The 14,665-nt window shown below is 50.2% G+C and overlaps 1 protein-coding gene across 6 annotated transcripts in view; it reads right to left on the bottom strand.

Moving 5' to 3' along the window:
• The window catches only part of mast2 (microtubule associated serine/threonine kinase 2), an 84,358-nt gene that overhangs the window by 65,682 nt on the left and 4,011 nt on the right, over positions 1-14,665 (bottom strand). For all 6 annotated transcript variants that reach the window (XM_086144078.1, XM_086144087.1, XM_086144097.1 and 3 more), the window contains exons 2-3: positions 3,338-3,488; positions 3,038-3,246 (exon numbers count right to left, since the gene is read on the bottom strand). In XM_086144078.1, coding sequence (XP_086000204.1) covers positions 3,038-3,246; positions 3,338-3,488 — 360 coding nt within the window. The remainder of the gene's footprint in view (positions 1-3,037; positions 3,247-3,337; positions 3,489-14,665) is intronic.

Here is a 14,665-nt window from a genome sequence, read left to right as displayed (position 1 = left end):
TAGCTAAATTCGATTAGCTCATTAGCTTAGCATCAACTGCTTTTTAATCCTGTTACAAAGAAGTGAAGCTCAGATTAGTTCCAGATGTGACTTTTTTTTTGCAACACACACACACACACACACACACACACACACACACACACACACACACACACACACATATATACACACAGAGTCTTAGCCTCTCCTCTTCCTGTGACTGCTTCCTCCCGCTATGGTTTCGTACGTAAACAGATGCGTAAATTTCCAGACGTCGTCAAGCATTACCGCCCGAATACATCCCATAAATGCCTTACATCTCCATGGTTGCTGAGCAACGCATTCACTCGAGGGCAACACAGAGTTCTGAGCTCACTTCCGTTCACTTTGCAAATAATAAAAAAAAAAAAATGGCGACAGTAGAGGGTGAGGTAGAGAGACATGCAACCATTCACAAGTTTGAGCAATTCAGGGTCCCCAATAGACCTCCTGCATGTTCTCAGGCTCTGGGAGGAACCCGGAGAACCAAGAGGAACCCCATGCAGACACTGGGAGAACACGGAGACTCCACTTGGAAAGCCCCCAAAACTGAGCAGCTACTTGCCAACAAATAATCATTGCAATGTTGTTGGAAATAAAACAGAATGAACATAATGTTTTCCCCTATAGCCAGCTATGAAAGACCAAGCAAAAAAGCACAGGTACTTCAGCCTGGGTTGCCGGGGCCAGATGTTTGTCCTGGAGATGAGACCAGGGCTCGACGTCTGGACTCGGACCTCCGTGTGGACGACCCTCTGGGTCCCAACCAGACCGCACGCTAAGTACATGCTAATCTGATTGTCTCTGCAATCTTTCCATTCCAGAGGGTCACACATACACACACACACACACACCTGTGCCACCAGGAGGTTAATGGGCCATGCTCGGCAACAAACACATACACACACACACACACACACACACACACGTGCATCGAAAAGACAGGAAGTAGCCCTCGTCCATTAGTCCCAAGATTAGCACCATCTGGACGGCGGGCTAATGTTTCCCCTCGACGAGCTCCGATTCAGTTCACTCAATAAATACACACATGGGCGTGTTAACGACACACACACAGGTCTGGGGTGTGTGTGTGTGTGTGTGTGTGTGTGTGTGGGCGAGGGGGAGTCCATTAAGGTCCCGGGTGTGCACCTGAACCCAGAGCGTCTTTGTGAGGAATTAAGGAGATTAATGAAGGCCTTGTCAAACAAAGGCTTCGGTCACATGCGGAGGACGGGATTAAGGCGCAGGTCCAAACCTGTCTTGGCTTTTTCTGAAAAAGGCAGCGGACGGGAGTCCCGCAACCCTGCAGGTGAGCTCACCTCGCCAACGGGGAGTGTTTTCATCTATCCCGCTCTGGTCAATCGATTTACAACCATGTTATTGCAGAGAAAATGAAGAACATGACCCACTACGACCACGATTCCACGTCAGTGTTTTTATGCTCTCTCTAAATACAAGACACACACACACACACACACACACACACACACACACACACTAAGCAGAGGGATGCCGCCCTCTGCTGGTGGATGCTTTCAGGTGTCTTGGCGCAGGGGTCAGAGAGTTTGTACCGTCTCACGTGTGATTCTCTCCTATAAGTGCAGCGTTCCTCTGATGCGCCCTACAGACCCACAGCACCCTCAGCAGGCCTGGACGAGGAACGTCAGTCAACACGGGACACGACCCGTTTTATAAGATATAATTAGTAGAAACTATAAGATAAGTGATTATTTTCTTACCCCCCAAAAAATCCTACATATATACATATGATACGTATTTATTATATATATTTTATAAAGCAACAATATCACAACAATAGCACTTTCAACTTGCAAAATAAATATTTTAATGCCTGTTTATATATTGTATAGTTATTTTATTGCCTATCTGTAAATTTTATATATATATAGTCCATTTTGTGCACACTATACTATATTTGTATTGTCCAGGACTACAGATGGAAATTAGCTACGAGCTACAATCTGGTACAAACATCTCTCCCTCTGTGCTTAATGTACTTGTACACTGTCCGAATAAACTTCTAAACAAACAAACAAACAAACAAATCCGACTTATTGGCCTTGAAATTAATGAGAAGCATCTGAAATTGAAATATCAACATGAGGGCCACCTGTCAATCATGGTGAGGGGGCGGGGTTTGGCCCCCACTGCTCAGCTGTCAATCACAAGGTCCCACATCTGAGCATTCATCATCTCACACACTCTCTTCAATGAACCTGCTGGTCGTTTTTGGACCTTCTGGTGGACGATGGAGAACCTGGAGAACCCAGCTAGAACATCTGTGAGACGCATCGTGAGGATCCAGAAGGTTCTGGGTTTCAAATCAACTATTAATACGAGAGCTCAACAAGAGAATGGATGGATGGATGGATGGATGGCTGGATGAGCAGACATGTTTTTATCCAAGTCTCACGCGGCCGTTTCGATGTTGCCATGGAGACGAAGAGCGAAAACAACCAGCCTGGAGGTTCCCTCCGCGGCCAGCAGGGGGCGGCGCAGGCTCGCCGTGAGAGGCCGTCAGCGAGGTCGGCGCCACCTTGAACGCACCGCAGCACCGCGCACACGCACAACTCAACGACACAAACTGGGATTTCTGCTCCAATTCTTCCTTACTGCAGCAAGTGTGTGTGTGTGTTTCTTTACTCCTCTTTGTGTGTGTGTGTGTGTGTGTGTGCTTCAGAGCATGTTTATATCTTTATTTCTCTATATGTGTGTGTTCGTGTCTGTCAGAGTGATTCTACCCATGTTTCCATTAGTATGTCTGTTTTTGTGTGTGTGTTTGTGCTTCAGTCTGTGTGTTTATTTCTTTGCGCATGTGTGTGTGTGTGCGTGTGTGTTCCTGCTTGTCTTTCTATGTGTGTGTGAGAGAGCTCTGAAAGCCTGAGTCATAACTGGACTGCAGTCAGCTAAGCCAGGGTGCAGTGTGTGTGTGTGTGTGTGTGTGTGTGTGTTCTACTGCAGGTTTTGGGAGCAGTAAAAGAGTAATGGGAGTACTGACCAGTCCGGTGAGGGAGGGGGCTGACTGGCCCAGGGTCTGGCTCCTCATCCGGACCAGGTTGTTGGCCTCTGGGCCTCCGGCGGGCCCCGGTCCCGGTCCCGGTCCCGGTCCCGGTCCCGGTCCCGGCCCCGGCCCTGCTGAGGGCCCCTGCCAGGTCAGCTGGCTGACCCCGGCGTGGAGGCTGCTGGACAGGGGAAGCAGCTGTTTACCTGCAGGAGAGACGGGCCAATCAGAACATAGCAAGGGATTCAAATGGCCGATGTGTGTGTGTGTGTGTGTGTGTGTGTGTGTGTGTTTTACCGGTCATGGCCAGGCTGCTGCGGCGGGCGCGGCTCTCGTCCTGGCTCAGCTGCCGGTGCAGTTTGGCCTTGGTGGCGGCCGTCGCCGCGGGCGACAGGTCGGGGTTGCTCAGCTTCCGGAAGAGGAGGGGAGGAGGAGCGGCGAACTCCCTCTGGAGAGACAAAGAGGGAGAGCGGCGTCGCCGTCAGCCAATCAGGCGCCAAAGACGGCGGCGTGATACCGATGCCGTATCTGATCGATAACTGCCTGAGCACCGTTTCGCCCTGCTGTCCAGGCGGCTTCAAGTTCTGCTCAGCAGGGGGCAGCACCTTCATCTCAGAGGACATCCAAACCATCATCACCATCACAATCAACATCATGGGTATGAGAAGACCTCTGACCACAACCTGGTCCCACTGGTGTGATCTTAAGTCATCATCTACACACACACACCCCATTTTGAAAGAGAAACACACACACACACAGAACACTGTGCTTCTCCATCATTTCAGAAACATCTGCTGTTGCCATAGAAATGGGTGTAATATTCGCTAGTCCTCCCTGTGGAGCAGCCCCCACTCCCAACACATCTGGACATTTAGTGTGAGGAGACACACACACACACACACACACACACACACACACATACACACACACACCTTGGCTTCCGCCTGTAAAAGCAGAGCCAGACGGAGCCTCTGCGGCGGCAGGAGCGGTGGTGGCGGAGGTTAACGGGGACGTTCCCATGTTCTCATCGGAACTGCCGCGGGTGAGTGAGGGAGTGAGTGAGTGTGTGTGTGTGTGTGTGTGTGTGCGTGTGTGTGTGTATGTGTTTGGCTCGAACTGAAAGAGTCTTGCCTTTGACATAGTGATTAGTGATCAATGAGTGATCAATAATTAATGACATCACGGGATCAGTCAAATGGCAACGAAGCAATCAGTGCGGGGATGTTTTCAAGATAATCGGATTAAAAATAAACACATTTTTTAAGTTCTATAGCAGTTAAGTACGTGAAAATTGCTTGTTCATTGCTCTGCTTTTATTTTGATAACTTTTCTCACGTCCTGCTACCAAATATCTAAAAAAAACAAACAAACAAAAAAAAATATTGTTTTCTGTTCAGAGGAACGTGTTGTTTTCCCCCACGGTCATGGAGGGCATTGGAATGCATCGTGCCTGTCACCGTTGTCCTCACCGACAGGGTGGTAAAATGACTGTGAGACACACACACACACACACACACACACACACACACACACACACACACACACACACACACACACACACACACACACGTCAGTTCACAAACAAGCAGATTAGCTGAGCTTCTCCTGCAGATTGAAGTCAAGTGAACAAACATGGAGGAAATGTCTGTGTGTGTGTGTGTGTGTGTGTGTGTGTGTGTGCGCGTGCATGTGTAGGGCAAATCCATCACTGCTGTCAGCAAACAGACAAATGCATCAAGCAGTCACCATTACAAGGTGGTTGCTCACTAAACACACACCTGAGGAGTATTTATAGCTCAGCAGAGATGTGGCAGTGAAGTAAACAGTCCCTCAGACGACACACACACACACACACACACACACACACACACACACACACACACACACACACACACACACACACACACACACACACACACTCCTTTTAACTCTTTTTAGCAGACACATTTGTTGTCAGCTGGGTATCTTTGATGTGTGTGTCGAGTAGTTACACCTGGCAGCAGTGCGCGTGTGAACGCGTGTGTGTATGTATGTGTTTGCACCCGCCCCAGAGAGAAGAGCAAACACACACACTCTGTCTGACAGATGTCTACAGAGGCTGACATGCGAGGAGTCTCCAGGAGCCGAGACACATATGGGGTGGAAAAAAAAAAAAAAAAAAACACATATTGGAAAAGCAGGAGTGCACGAGTGTGTGTGTGTGTGTGTGTGTGTGTGTGTGCGTGCGTGCAGCTTGGATGACGGATCCAGCTACATGTGGCCTTTGTTCGGCAGACAAACACTTGGTTGTGAAACAAATCCCTGAAGGTTGAAGGTCGAGGGGATGAAAACATTGACATCTAACGGCTGGAAGGAGCTGCAGCCAAGAGCTTCCACCCTCCAGAGCCTCTAAGCCCGAGGAACCCAGCCTGAAGAGCCTGAAGAGCCTGAGGAACCTGAGGAACCGAGTCTCAGAGCCTAAGGAGCCTGGGGAACCTGAGGAACCATGGGAGAACATGGCAGTCAGCCACCTGACGTTCCCTCTCCAATCTCCTCTGGTTCACTTACATGATGTTTATACTTCACCGCGTCTGAATCTAAAGCCCCAGTTTGCACAGTTTAGCTCCGCCCCCTGACTCTGACATCACCTCTGCTCGCCCAATCCAACTAAAAAGTACGACGCTTCAAGACACTAACCGGAGGGAGTCTGACAGACGCGCTGTGCTAACCTGCTAACCGTTTAGCTCCGCTAATATCCCGATATTGGATGCATTATTACAACTGTTGTGAATTCAAGAAAGGAATGTGGCCATTTTGTCTTGGTTACCACAACAACGGACACACTCACACACACACACGCACGAGTGCTCGCACACAGCAAATAAATAAGGCGCCGTGACACGAAGAACCTCCATCGATCTTGTGAAGGGTTCCCCGTCCAGAGAGGGTCTGGGCTCCAGGCCTGGACAGGCTGTGCTGTTCCACACCCTTGGATATGGGGGGAGGAAGTGACCGAGAAGATTTTTGGAATAGTTTGGTCCGGCTGAGCAGGAGGAGAGGGACGCAGAGGTCCATGTTTGAAAACTACAGCCAGATCGGTGTTGGACAGCAAATCGTAATGACACGGAAGCCAAAGCTCTGGGGGAAATGTGAGGAACGGTCTGACTCAGAAGATCCAGGGAAAGTCCAAGGTGAAATTTGACAAACAACCATTCACTCTCTCATTCACACATCTCGGCAATTTTAGGGTCTCGTATGGACCTCCTGCATGTTATCGAACTGATGGCGGAACCCGGAGGAACCCAACGTAGAGACTCCACACCAAAAGCCCAATCCAACCTTGGATCTCCTCACAGTGAGGCGGAGGTGTTCACCACTGCGCCACCATGACGCCCCTAATTCAGCGTCATCTTTCACACTATCAGAAGACTTCTTCTGCCGGTAGCTCATTTGCTAACGACATTAGCCATCTTGTAAATCAGGTAGCTAATCGTTCCACGCGACGTCAACAACAGATGGCCATGATTCCTTACAGATCGCCTTTTCGCTTCCCGGGTCACCATGAGGCCGATGGTTTCGACTCCAAGTTTCTCACCTTGAAGCCACGGATTATCCACGTTAGCCGATTCAACTTTTCCTATTTACAGTCCTCATAAATGGAGGGGCAGCCATGGCTACGGAATCAGGAATCACGAACTTCTGGCGTCGCCGCGGGGTAATCCTCGCCGCTCCTTCCCTGTCGACACCTCCTCGCTCAGACCTTCTAAGGCCGGACGGCGAGGTGTTCACCCGCTCATGTGAGCGATGGCGTCAGGTGTGATTTTTCACTGTGGCGACGGCCCCTCCTCTGAAATTGCAGGCACCCGTTGCTCCGCGGCAGACGTGAACCCCCTCGTTACGTAACCTCCCAACTTTCTCGCCCTGGTCAGAAATTCCAGCGAGGTGACCGTAGGCCGTGACGCCAGCGGCGGGTTTGAATCTTGCCAGGGTCGCCAAGGCAACCAGCAACCCAGCCTTTCAGAGGGCCGGAGTCTGAAATGACCCCGAAGTCCCCTTAAGAATTTGTTTACCAAAGTATAAATCTGTGATGTTGGAACCTAGAATAGGTAATGCCTATATACTTTTTAATGGGAATGCACGTGTGTGTGTGTGTGTGTGTGTGTGTGTGTGTGTGTGTGTGTGTTAGTTCAGGTGACCAGGCTGTTAAAAGCACTGGTACTTTGAGTCTTAAAAATAAAAAAATAAAAAAGGCAGATGCTACAAAAGCGAACATGCAGTCAGATCGAACAAAAAAGAAGCAGAGGAGCATCTCATTGGTCGTCTGCAGGTCACATGATAAACTCGTGTGACCCGTAAGACTTCACAATTCACTGTGAGGTTGTCAGGCGACCCAATCGCCACCCTGGCTCTGGTTTGACACCTGCAAGCAGACCATCCAATCAGGTGCAACCAGGAAGTGACACAGCTACTGTGTAAATTCCACTTCCTGTTTGGCCTTTATGTCACTTATCCTCACTGTTAGAGGAGCAAACATGGGATTAGTGTTCTATATTGATTCATGTGTTGTTATTGATCGTCGGTGGCGTTGAAAGGAGCGGCGTCAGCTCCAAGCGGGTTAACGACCTCGGTGATTCCTACGAACCCCCGGGGAAGTTCAGCCTGTTACATCACCAGATTAATCACATGTGTGTCTAAGCTGGATTACGTTGCATCATACCTGCTTCCTGCCTGTCAGGGCCAGAGCAGCATGTCAGAGCTCAGTGTGTGTGTGTGTGTGTGTGTGTGTTAATCGGAGTTAATACGAGTGCTGATGGGTTCCAGCTGTGCTCCAGTTGGAACAAGGTGCTTTAGAAGGGAGAAGAAAAAAAAAAAACAAGATGGAAAGGGGGAGGCAGAGCCTGGGAGCCGAGTCCCCTAGAAGGAGGCGAGGAGGTTTGTCCAAAACTGTCGGGGGGGAACACGGGCCCGGAGAACCCACGCCCGAGCATGCCGTGCAGAGATCGCTTGGAGAAAACAGGCCTGAGAGGTTCCAGGCTTCGCCCCCTTTCCCCCGACGTTCGGAATTAATCACGGCGGACAAGCGGCCGCTTTTCCCCTGGAAGAGGTTTTAAGTGTTCCCTGGGATTCCTTTAGGTTTCTATAAACACACGGGGCTACGTCGCAGCCAGCTGCTGCAGAGCCGAGGAGCCCACGCTTGACGGCCTGGATCTGACCCCCAGTAGATGTCCTCACGAATCGAGATACAGATTATTATTTTGTCCGGTTCAACACCGCTTGAGCTGCAGGTCGACCACCAAGCAGACGTGAAGCTCCGAGTGAAGACCCTCAAACACGGGAAGTCGTATTTTGGTAGATCCACATCTTCGACACAACAAACAACAAACAACAAACGTCAATGCGCCAACGACCCTGCCGGTCGTCTGGGTGATGTTTGAACAAATCGATCGTGACTTTGACAGATTATTGATCTGTGATGTTCTCTCTTGTAGTAAGGACAGCTGTTGTTAGATGCTCTGGAGATAAAGTAATACGGAGATGGTTTGGACGTGGACAGAGGAAGGACAGTGAAGATCTGAGCAGAAGGATGGTGAGGTTGAAGTTCCAAGCAGAAGGTCAACGGGAAGATAGATGGATGGATGGATGGATGGATGAAGTTAGCTGGTGTGAAAGAAGAGGGTGCAGAGGTGAGGGTTAGATGGAGGAAGCTGGTTGGCTGTGGTGGCCCCTGGAGGAAGCAGCCCAAGGAAGAAGAAGACGGTTGTTCTCAATTCACCTATGAAATGTTGGTCAACCACGTTCTCATGGGACGTTTGTCACCAGCAGAAATGAAATGAACGGGACAGAAATCGGGCATGTGGCGCCGTCCCCATGGCAACCCTGAAAACTAGACCCACCGGTATCTTCAACAAAGAGGTCCATGTTGAAGCCTTTGGACATGAAGTGATACAAAACAAGCCCCGCCCCCAACGTGAGCCCGAGGCCGCCGCCGTTCTCACCGGCTTCTTTCACGGCGGCAGCTTGAAATAAAAATGCCAAGGTCGCCGTTAAGCTCCCGTCCAGGCGTCAACAACAAAGGATGAATATGAGGTCAATCCCAGCGGGTCGTCCCCCCCCCGGGGAGGTGACCTTCAACCACCAACTTGCTCCCGTCAGGGGGCCGGGGGTAAATAACCCTGTTTCTCTGAGTCGGACAGTTTTTTTTTTTCTTTCTAGCCCGGAGCTGAGAGCCAGGACGATCCAGAGGGAGGAGGTTCTTCTGTGAACAGAAAAATGTCATGGTGCCAAATGTCTTCGTCTGAGACACCCAGAGGCCGGGCAGGAACTCTACCTTCAGGGGAGGGTCGGGGGATCCTTCAAGCTCAGGTTACATACCTGAACAGGTTTCAGACGTCATCATGCATTACTTCCCGCATACTTCCCATAAACACTTTGCATCGTCATGGTTGCCAAGCGACACATTCGCTCGAGGGCAAAGCAGAGTGCAGAGTTCAATTCCGAGTTCCACCTTCTGTTGCAAAACAATGATGAGGTCAATTCCAAAAAGAGGAAATGCATGGCGGTACGCGGGTTGAGAATTCTGATGTTGTCGTCTTCTCTGTTCGCTAGTCGTACTCGAGCATACTGCGCAACGCTGTTCCGTTTACCACTTCGATCCACCAGAGGGAATGGATGGGTCACCATGGCGACAGGGTTGAGGCGGTTTCTGAGAAGAACCAGTAGGGGGGGCTAGCTCTGGGCTCAGCCAGTGCGATTATAATCACAGTCTGGGCTGCTATCATTCTTTTGTTCTAGCTTTTCTGCCTTTTCTTGACTTTGTAGCCTTGGCCGCCGTAGCTAGCCATGCCCGTTAGCGCAGCGTTCTGCTGCCTGTCCCACCATTACTCATGGACAGCGCGATGGCACTAACACACGCTACCAGATAAAAAAGCACTTGAAGATGTTGGTTTAATGTTATTTTAAATAAACGAATGTGAGGCGGACATGAACAGGTAAACAGGCCCAGATGTGAGGCTCACTGCTAGGTTAGCTTTGGTCCTATCTGTGCTTTAGCTACGCCAGTGGGTAAAAATCCAAGAACCTCTCATAAATGTATGATGAGACACACATACACACACACACACACACACACACACATTAGCATTTAGACAGCAAGAATAATGTGGGCCGAGGAGTCAAATAGCTTTTTCATGTTGATGAGGCTCATTAAACGCCTGGCTTCGACCCAGCAGAGCAAAGGGGGGAGGAGGGGTAAAAAGTGTGTGTGTGTGTGTCTGTGTGTGTGTGTGTGTGTGTGTGTGTGTGTGTGTGTGTGTGTGTGTGTGTGTGTGTGTGTGTGTGTGATGGTGTCTCCTGAGGACCACAGTGACTCATCAGGAGACCCGGCTGTAAGATTGAGGGGTGCTATTTCTGTCAACCTGGAACCGGAGAGGTTGGATATTGTCCATCGGCGGGTCGCAGGAGCTGCGTTGTGCCCGTCCACCATCCCAGTCCCATCCCACCATGCCGTAATGTTGGCTGATGATATCAGGTCACATCATGTCAATTTTATGCTTCCTGACGGTCCAGAATTCTGATTTTTCCCTCTGAAGGCATTCAAAGCTAGAAAAATGTCTTGACCTCCAACCCCGTAATAAACATACCCTGAACAAAACAGTGTTTTGTTTTCCCCTGGGGGTTAAAGGCGGCTCCTCAGGTCCAGCTCTTTATTTGACATACCAAGGCATGTGTGTGTGTGTGTGTGTGTGTGGTACTGCATTCTCACAACAAACACAGGACAAAGAGGGAGTGCATTATTGACTTGTTTTGTGTTGGATGATGCCGCTGGTAGTGGTGGCAGTGTGTGTGTGTGGTGGGCTGGGGGTGATTGAACCCCCGCCTTCCAAAGCGCACGCACACACACACACACACACACACACACACACACACACACACACACACACACACACACACACACACATCCAGAACCGGGAGAAGAACTGGTATGTGATTAATCAGGAGAATTCACCACAATAGACAACATCAGCGCTAAACAGGAACAAAACGAAGCCACCCCCATAAAACAAACACACACGCACATTTTTTCCCCCGCGGATCGAGGACACGTCACGGCCTCAGACTGAATCTTTCTTCTGATTTCAGGAAAAACCGAAGCTCATCCGTGAAATCAAACTTCTTAAACCTATGCGGGTCACTTCCTGTTTCGCTTCCATGACTTCCTGTCCATCCTCAGGCCATCCACCACTGACTTTTCAGGCAAATTTTTCCATTTTTCCTCGCCACTGTTTTACAATGAACCCACGAGTCACCCATGTTCCTCCTCCCCCGGGACAAACCGCAACCCGACAGAACCCGGCGCCGCCATCCAGCTGCAGGTGATGCAGAACAAAAAAATAACCCCCCACCATGATGACTAGATAGAAACAGATGGAGACGAAAGCAGGGAGAGAGGAGGAGGAGGAGGAGGGGGAGGAGGAGGAGGAGAGCCAAGACCTCGATCACAGAGGTCATTAGCATAAACTGTGACTGTGTCAGCAAAGACTGAGCCCCCACACACACAAACACACACACACACACACACACACACACACACACACACTTACACGCGTGCACAGACGCGCACACACACACACACACTGTGTGCACTGTGTCGACACAACCGAAGTCGACATCATCCAACTTCCTGCAGGGACTGGAGCCACCCTGCAGTTCAGGGTGGAGGTGGAGATGCAAAGAATGGGGTCCCGATCCCCCGAACCAAGACAGATCTGATCTTCCCCTGCGGTCCTGAGGGTGTGAGAGGTCGGCGTGATTCAGCAGGACGGCGTAAAAATTCCCAAGACTCCATTTCTTTCACCGACGCGTCGACTGTGGCGTGTGCATCGGCTTCGCCTCACCGCCGACAGCCAAAGCCCAGACGAGCTGAGGCTAAGTGACGGGCGCCGACGCCGTACGCTATATGACGCCTTTGTTTGGATGTGTTTGTGACAGAAAGGGAAAACACACAGCGCCAAGCGGACCAAGCCTGTAGCCTCTCCGTTACGAGGACCTGCTTGGTTTGGAGGTTCCCAAAACAGTCAGGTTCAGAAGCTACAGTTAGCTTAGCCCTATCTGAACTTCAGGCCAAAATCAGAGATTGACTTTAATTTGGATTAGCTTGGTTGAAAAACAAGGAAGTAATCTGTGAGGATAAATCAATGAAATTGCCAGCTCATTGTCAATGATTGATTTTAATCTGAGTAGGAAACCACTAAACAGGATAGACAGGTGCGGGTTTGTGACACACGTATGAATCCAGATTTATAACACACCCTCCTTCCAACAAGGGTGATAAAGAAGTAATAACAAACAGCGTTGTTAAAATCTGAGCGGAGTCTTGAAACAAACGTCTGGCATCGAGGAGACGACGCCATCCAAAGACTCCCTCCTGCCGGTTAATGATTCCCCCCGCTGACAGCGCCAATGTCACCACCGACAGCTCCTGACGCCGCCGTAAATCAATAAAGTAATTTAGTGTTTTGGAAGGACAAAATGTTTATAGCGTGTTTATAACAACACACACCATCCAGCAGTGGCCCACAGTGTGTGTGTGTTCTGTGTAGTGTTGTAACTGGCCAGGTTTAGACGCCTCTTTAATCCCCCTGCAGGGATTAGAAGTGGTGTATCTGAGCTTGCTGCGTTAATCCCGTGTGTGTGTGTGTGTGTGTGTGTGTGTGTGTGTGTGATGGTTGATCCCGCCACACGTCGCCCAGCACCCGGCTTAGTCAGCGCGTCTTAACTCGGACACATCTGCAGAGCCAGATTGCAACAGATAAAAAAAAAAATTAAAATTAAAAATAAAAAACAAAAATGGCGGCTCCCCTCTCTTAAAGGGCCAGACGCGGCTGACCGGCCGGCTGCAGCCAATCAGGACAGAGGAGGGAAGCGGGAAGGCTTTGACGTAAGAGCGCACAGGTGCAATTCGACGATGAGGCGTCATTGATCATCTCCGATCGATTGGGTTGAAATGCGAGCGGAGGCAGGTTGGCGCCAGAAAATAGACGGGTCCCGTCCATCCGGATGCTGGGAGGCCCGTTCATATCTGTCCTCACACAGGGCGTCGGTCTGAAACACACACCCTGTCCGCAACGGGAGCCGCCTGTCACCATGTCACACGTCCTCTAGGGATCACACACACACCAACACACACACACACACAAGCCTGAAACAATAACAGCAACCCAGATTAGCAGCTAAGTATAGGAATATAAACACACACATGTAGACATGCAGCTTTATTATTGCATTATTGTTTCAGGCTGCTGTATGAGTGTGTGTGTGTGTGTGTGTGTGTGTGAATGTGCCTATAGTTAGCTGCTGATCTGGGAGGAAGCAGGATGTTTTGTTGGAAGTTCCTTGAGCTGGCTGCAACTCAAAGGTTAATCACCACCAATCAGAAGAATGGCATCCTCCACTGAAACACACGCACACACACATTCAGGAGTGTTGTATGATCCTAAGCACAGCCACCAAAAAACACAATGATCGCTGTGAGACCTGCAGGCAAAGCTGTGTGAGTGTGTGTGTGTGTGTGAGAGAGCTTTGTGTCAACACCTCAGCTGTCGCATGGTCTTGACCTTTACCTTCCCGCAATATCACAACTCATGGCACCTGCCCCCCCCTCGCCCACTGATTAGCTGACCCACTTATTCAGAAGGAGAAGAAGAAGAAGAAGAAGGAGAAGAAGGAGAAGACGGCCAAGAAGGAGAAGTGAAAATGACTGACAGGCTGGTTTCACCTTCAGATCGTGTGTCAGAGGGTGTGTGAGAGGACTGGTTACAGACGCGGGGCGTCCATCTTTGTAGTTCTTCTTGCCTGAGCGCTTTAAGGACACGACGCTGGAAACAACGTTAAAAAATGTTCCCCTCCCTATTCGGCCCCGGAGCCGCCGCCGTGACCCGGCCTTGACGCCGCAGCGGGTTTTTTACGCGCCCCGAAGCGTCGCGGCAGCGAGCTGGATCTTTGAGCTGCGATGAACGCCATTGGTTCGCAGTCTCCGGGGCCCCGGAGCCGGTCGGACCACATTTCCAGGGCGTCCCCCGAGACGCACCTGCATGGGTGAGGAGCTTCGAGTCAGGACAGTTTCATTATACCGCAACGCAGAGGCACCAACACACAACTCATCCACGTCAAATCACACACTCACACACACACACACACACACACACACACACACACACACACACACACACACACACACACACACACACACACACACACACACACACACACACACACACACACACACACACACACACACACACACACACACTCTCCTTCAAGTTCAACTCCTTAACTGCCCTCCACTCAGATAAACCAACATTATCGACCTGAGACGGCTACAATATCCGTTCTTGTACTGCTGAACAAATACTCGGATACTTTGGATAAAGAAGTACTTTCCGAGTAGTATTCGAGTGCTCAAACGTGAGAACTTTGAGGAGGGTGTGTGCTGGAGCCCTGGGGCCTAGAGAAGAACTAGATAATCATCTAACTTGAAAATTGATTTTCATTTGAACTAGCATCGTTAGCACCACTTCCTGTAGCCTGGCGGCGCTGTGGTGTGTGTGTATGTGTGTGTGTGTGTGTGTGTGTGTGTCTGTCTGT

This window comes from Fistularia commersonii, chromosome 1 (genome assembly GCF_037954325.1).
Source record: "Fistularia commersonii isolate RoL2024-O1a breed Wild chromosome 1, RoL_Fcom_v1.0, whole genome shotgun sequence".
Classification (NCBI taxonomy): domain Eukaryota; kingdom Metazoa; phylum Chordata; class Actinopteri; order Syngnathiformes; family Fistulariidae; genus Fistularia; species Fistularia commersonii.
The sequence above is the reverse complement of the archived record's forward strand: the minus strand, read 5'-3'. Positions and strand labels throughout refer to the sequence as shown.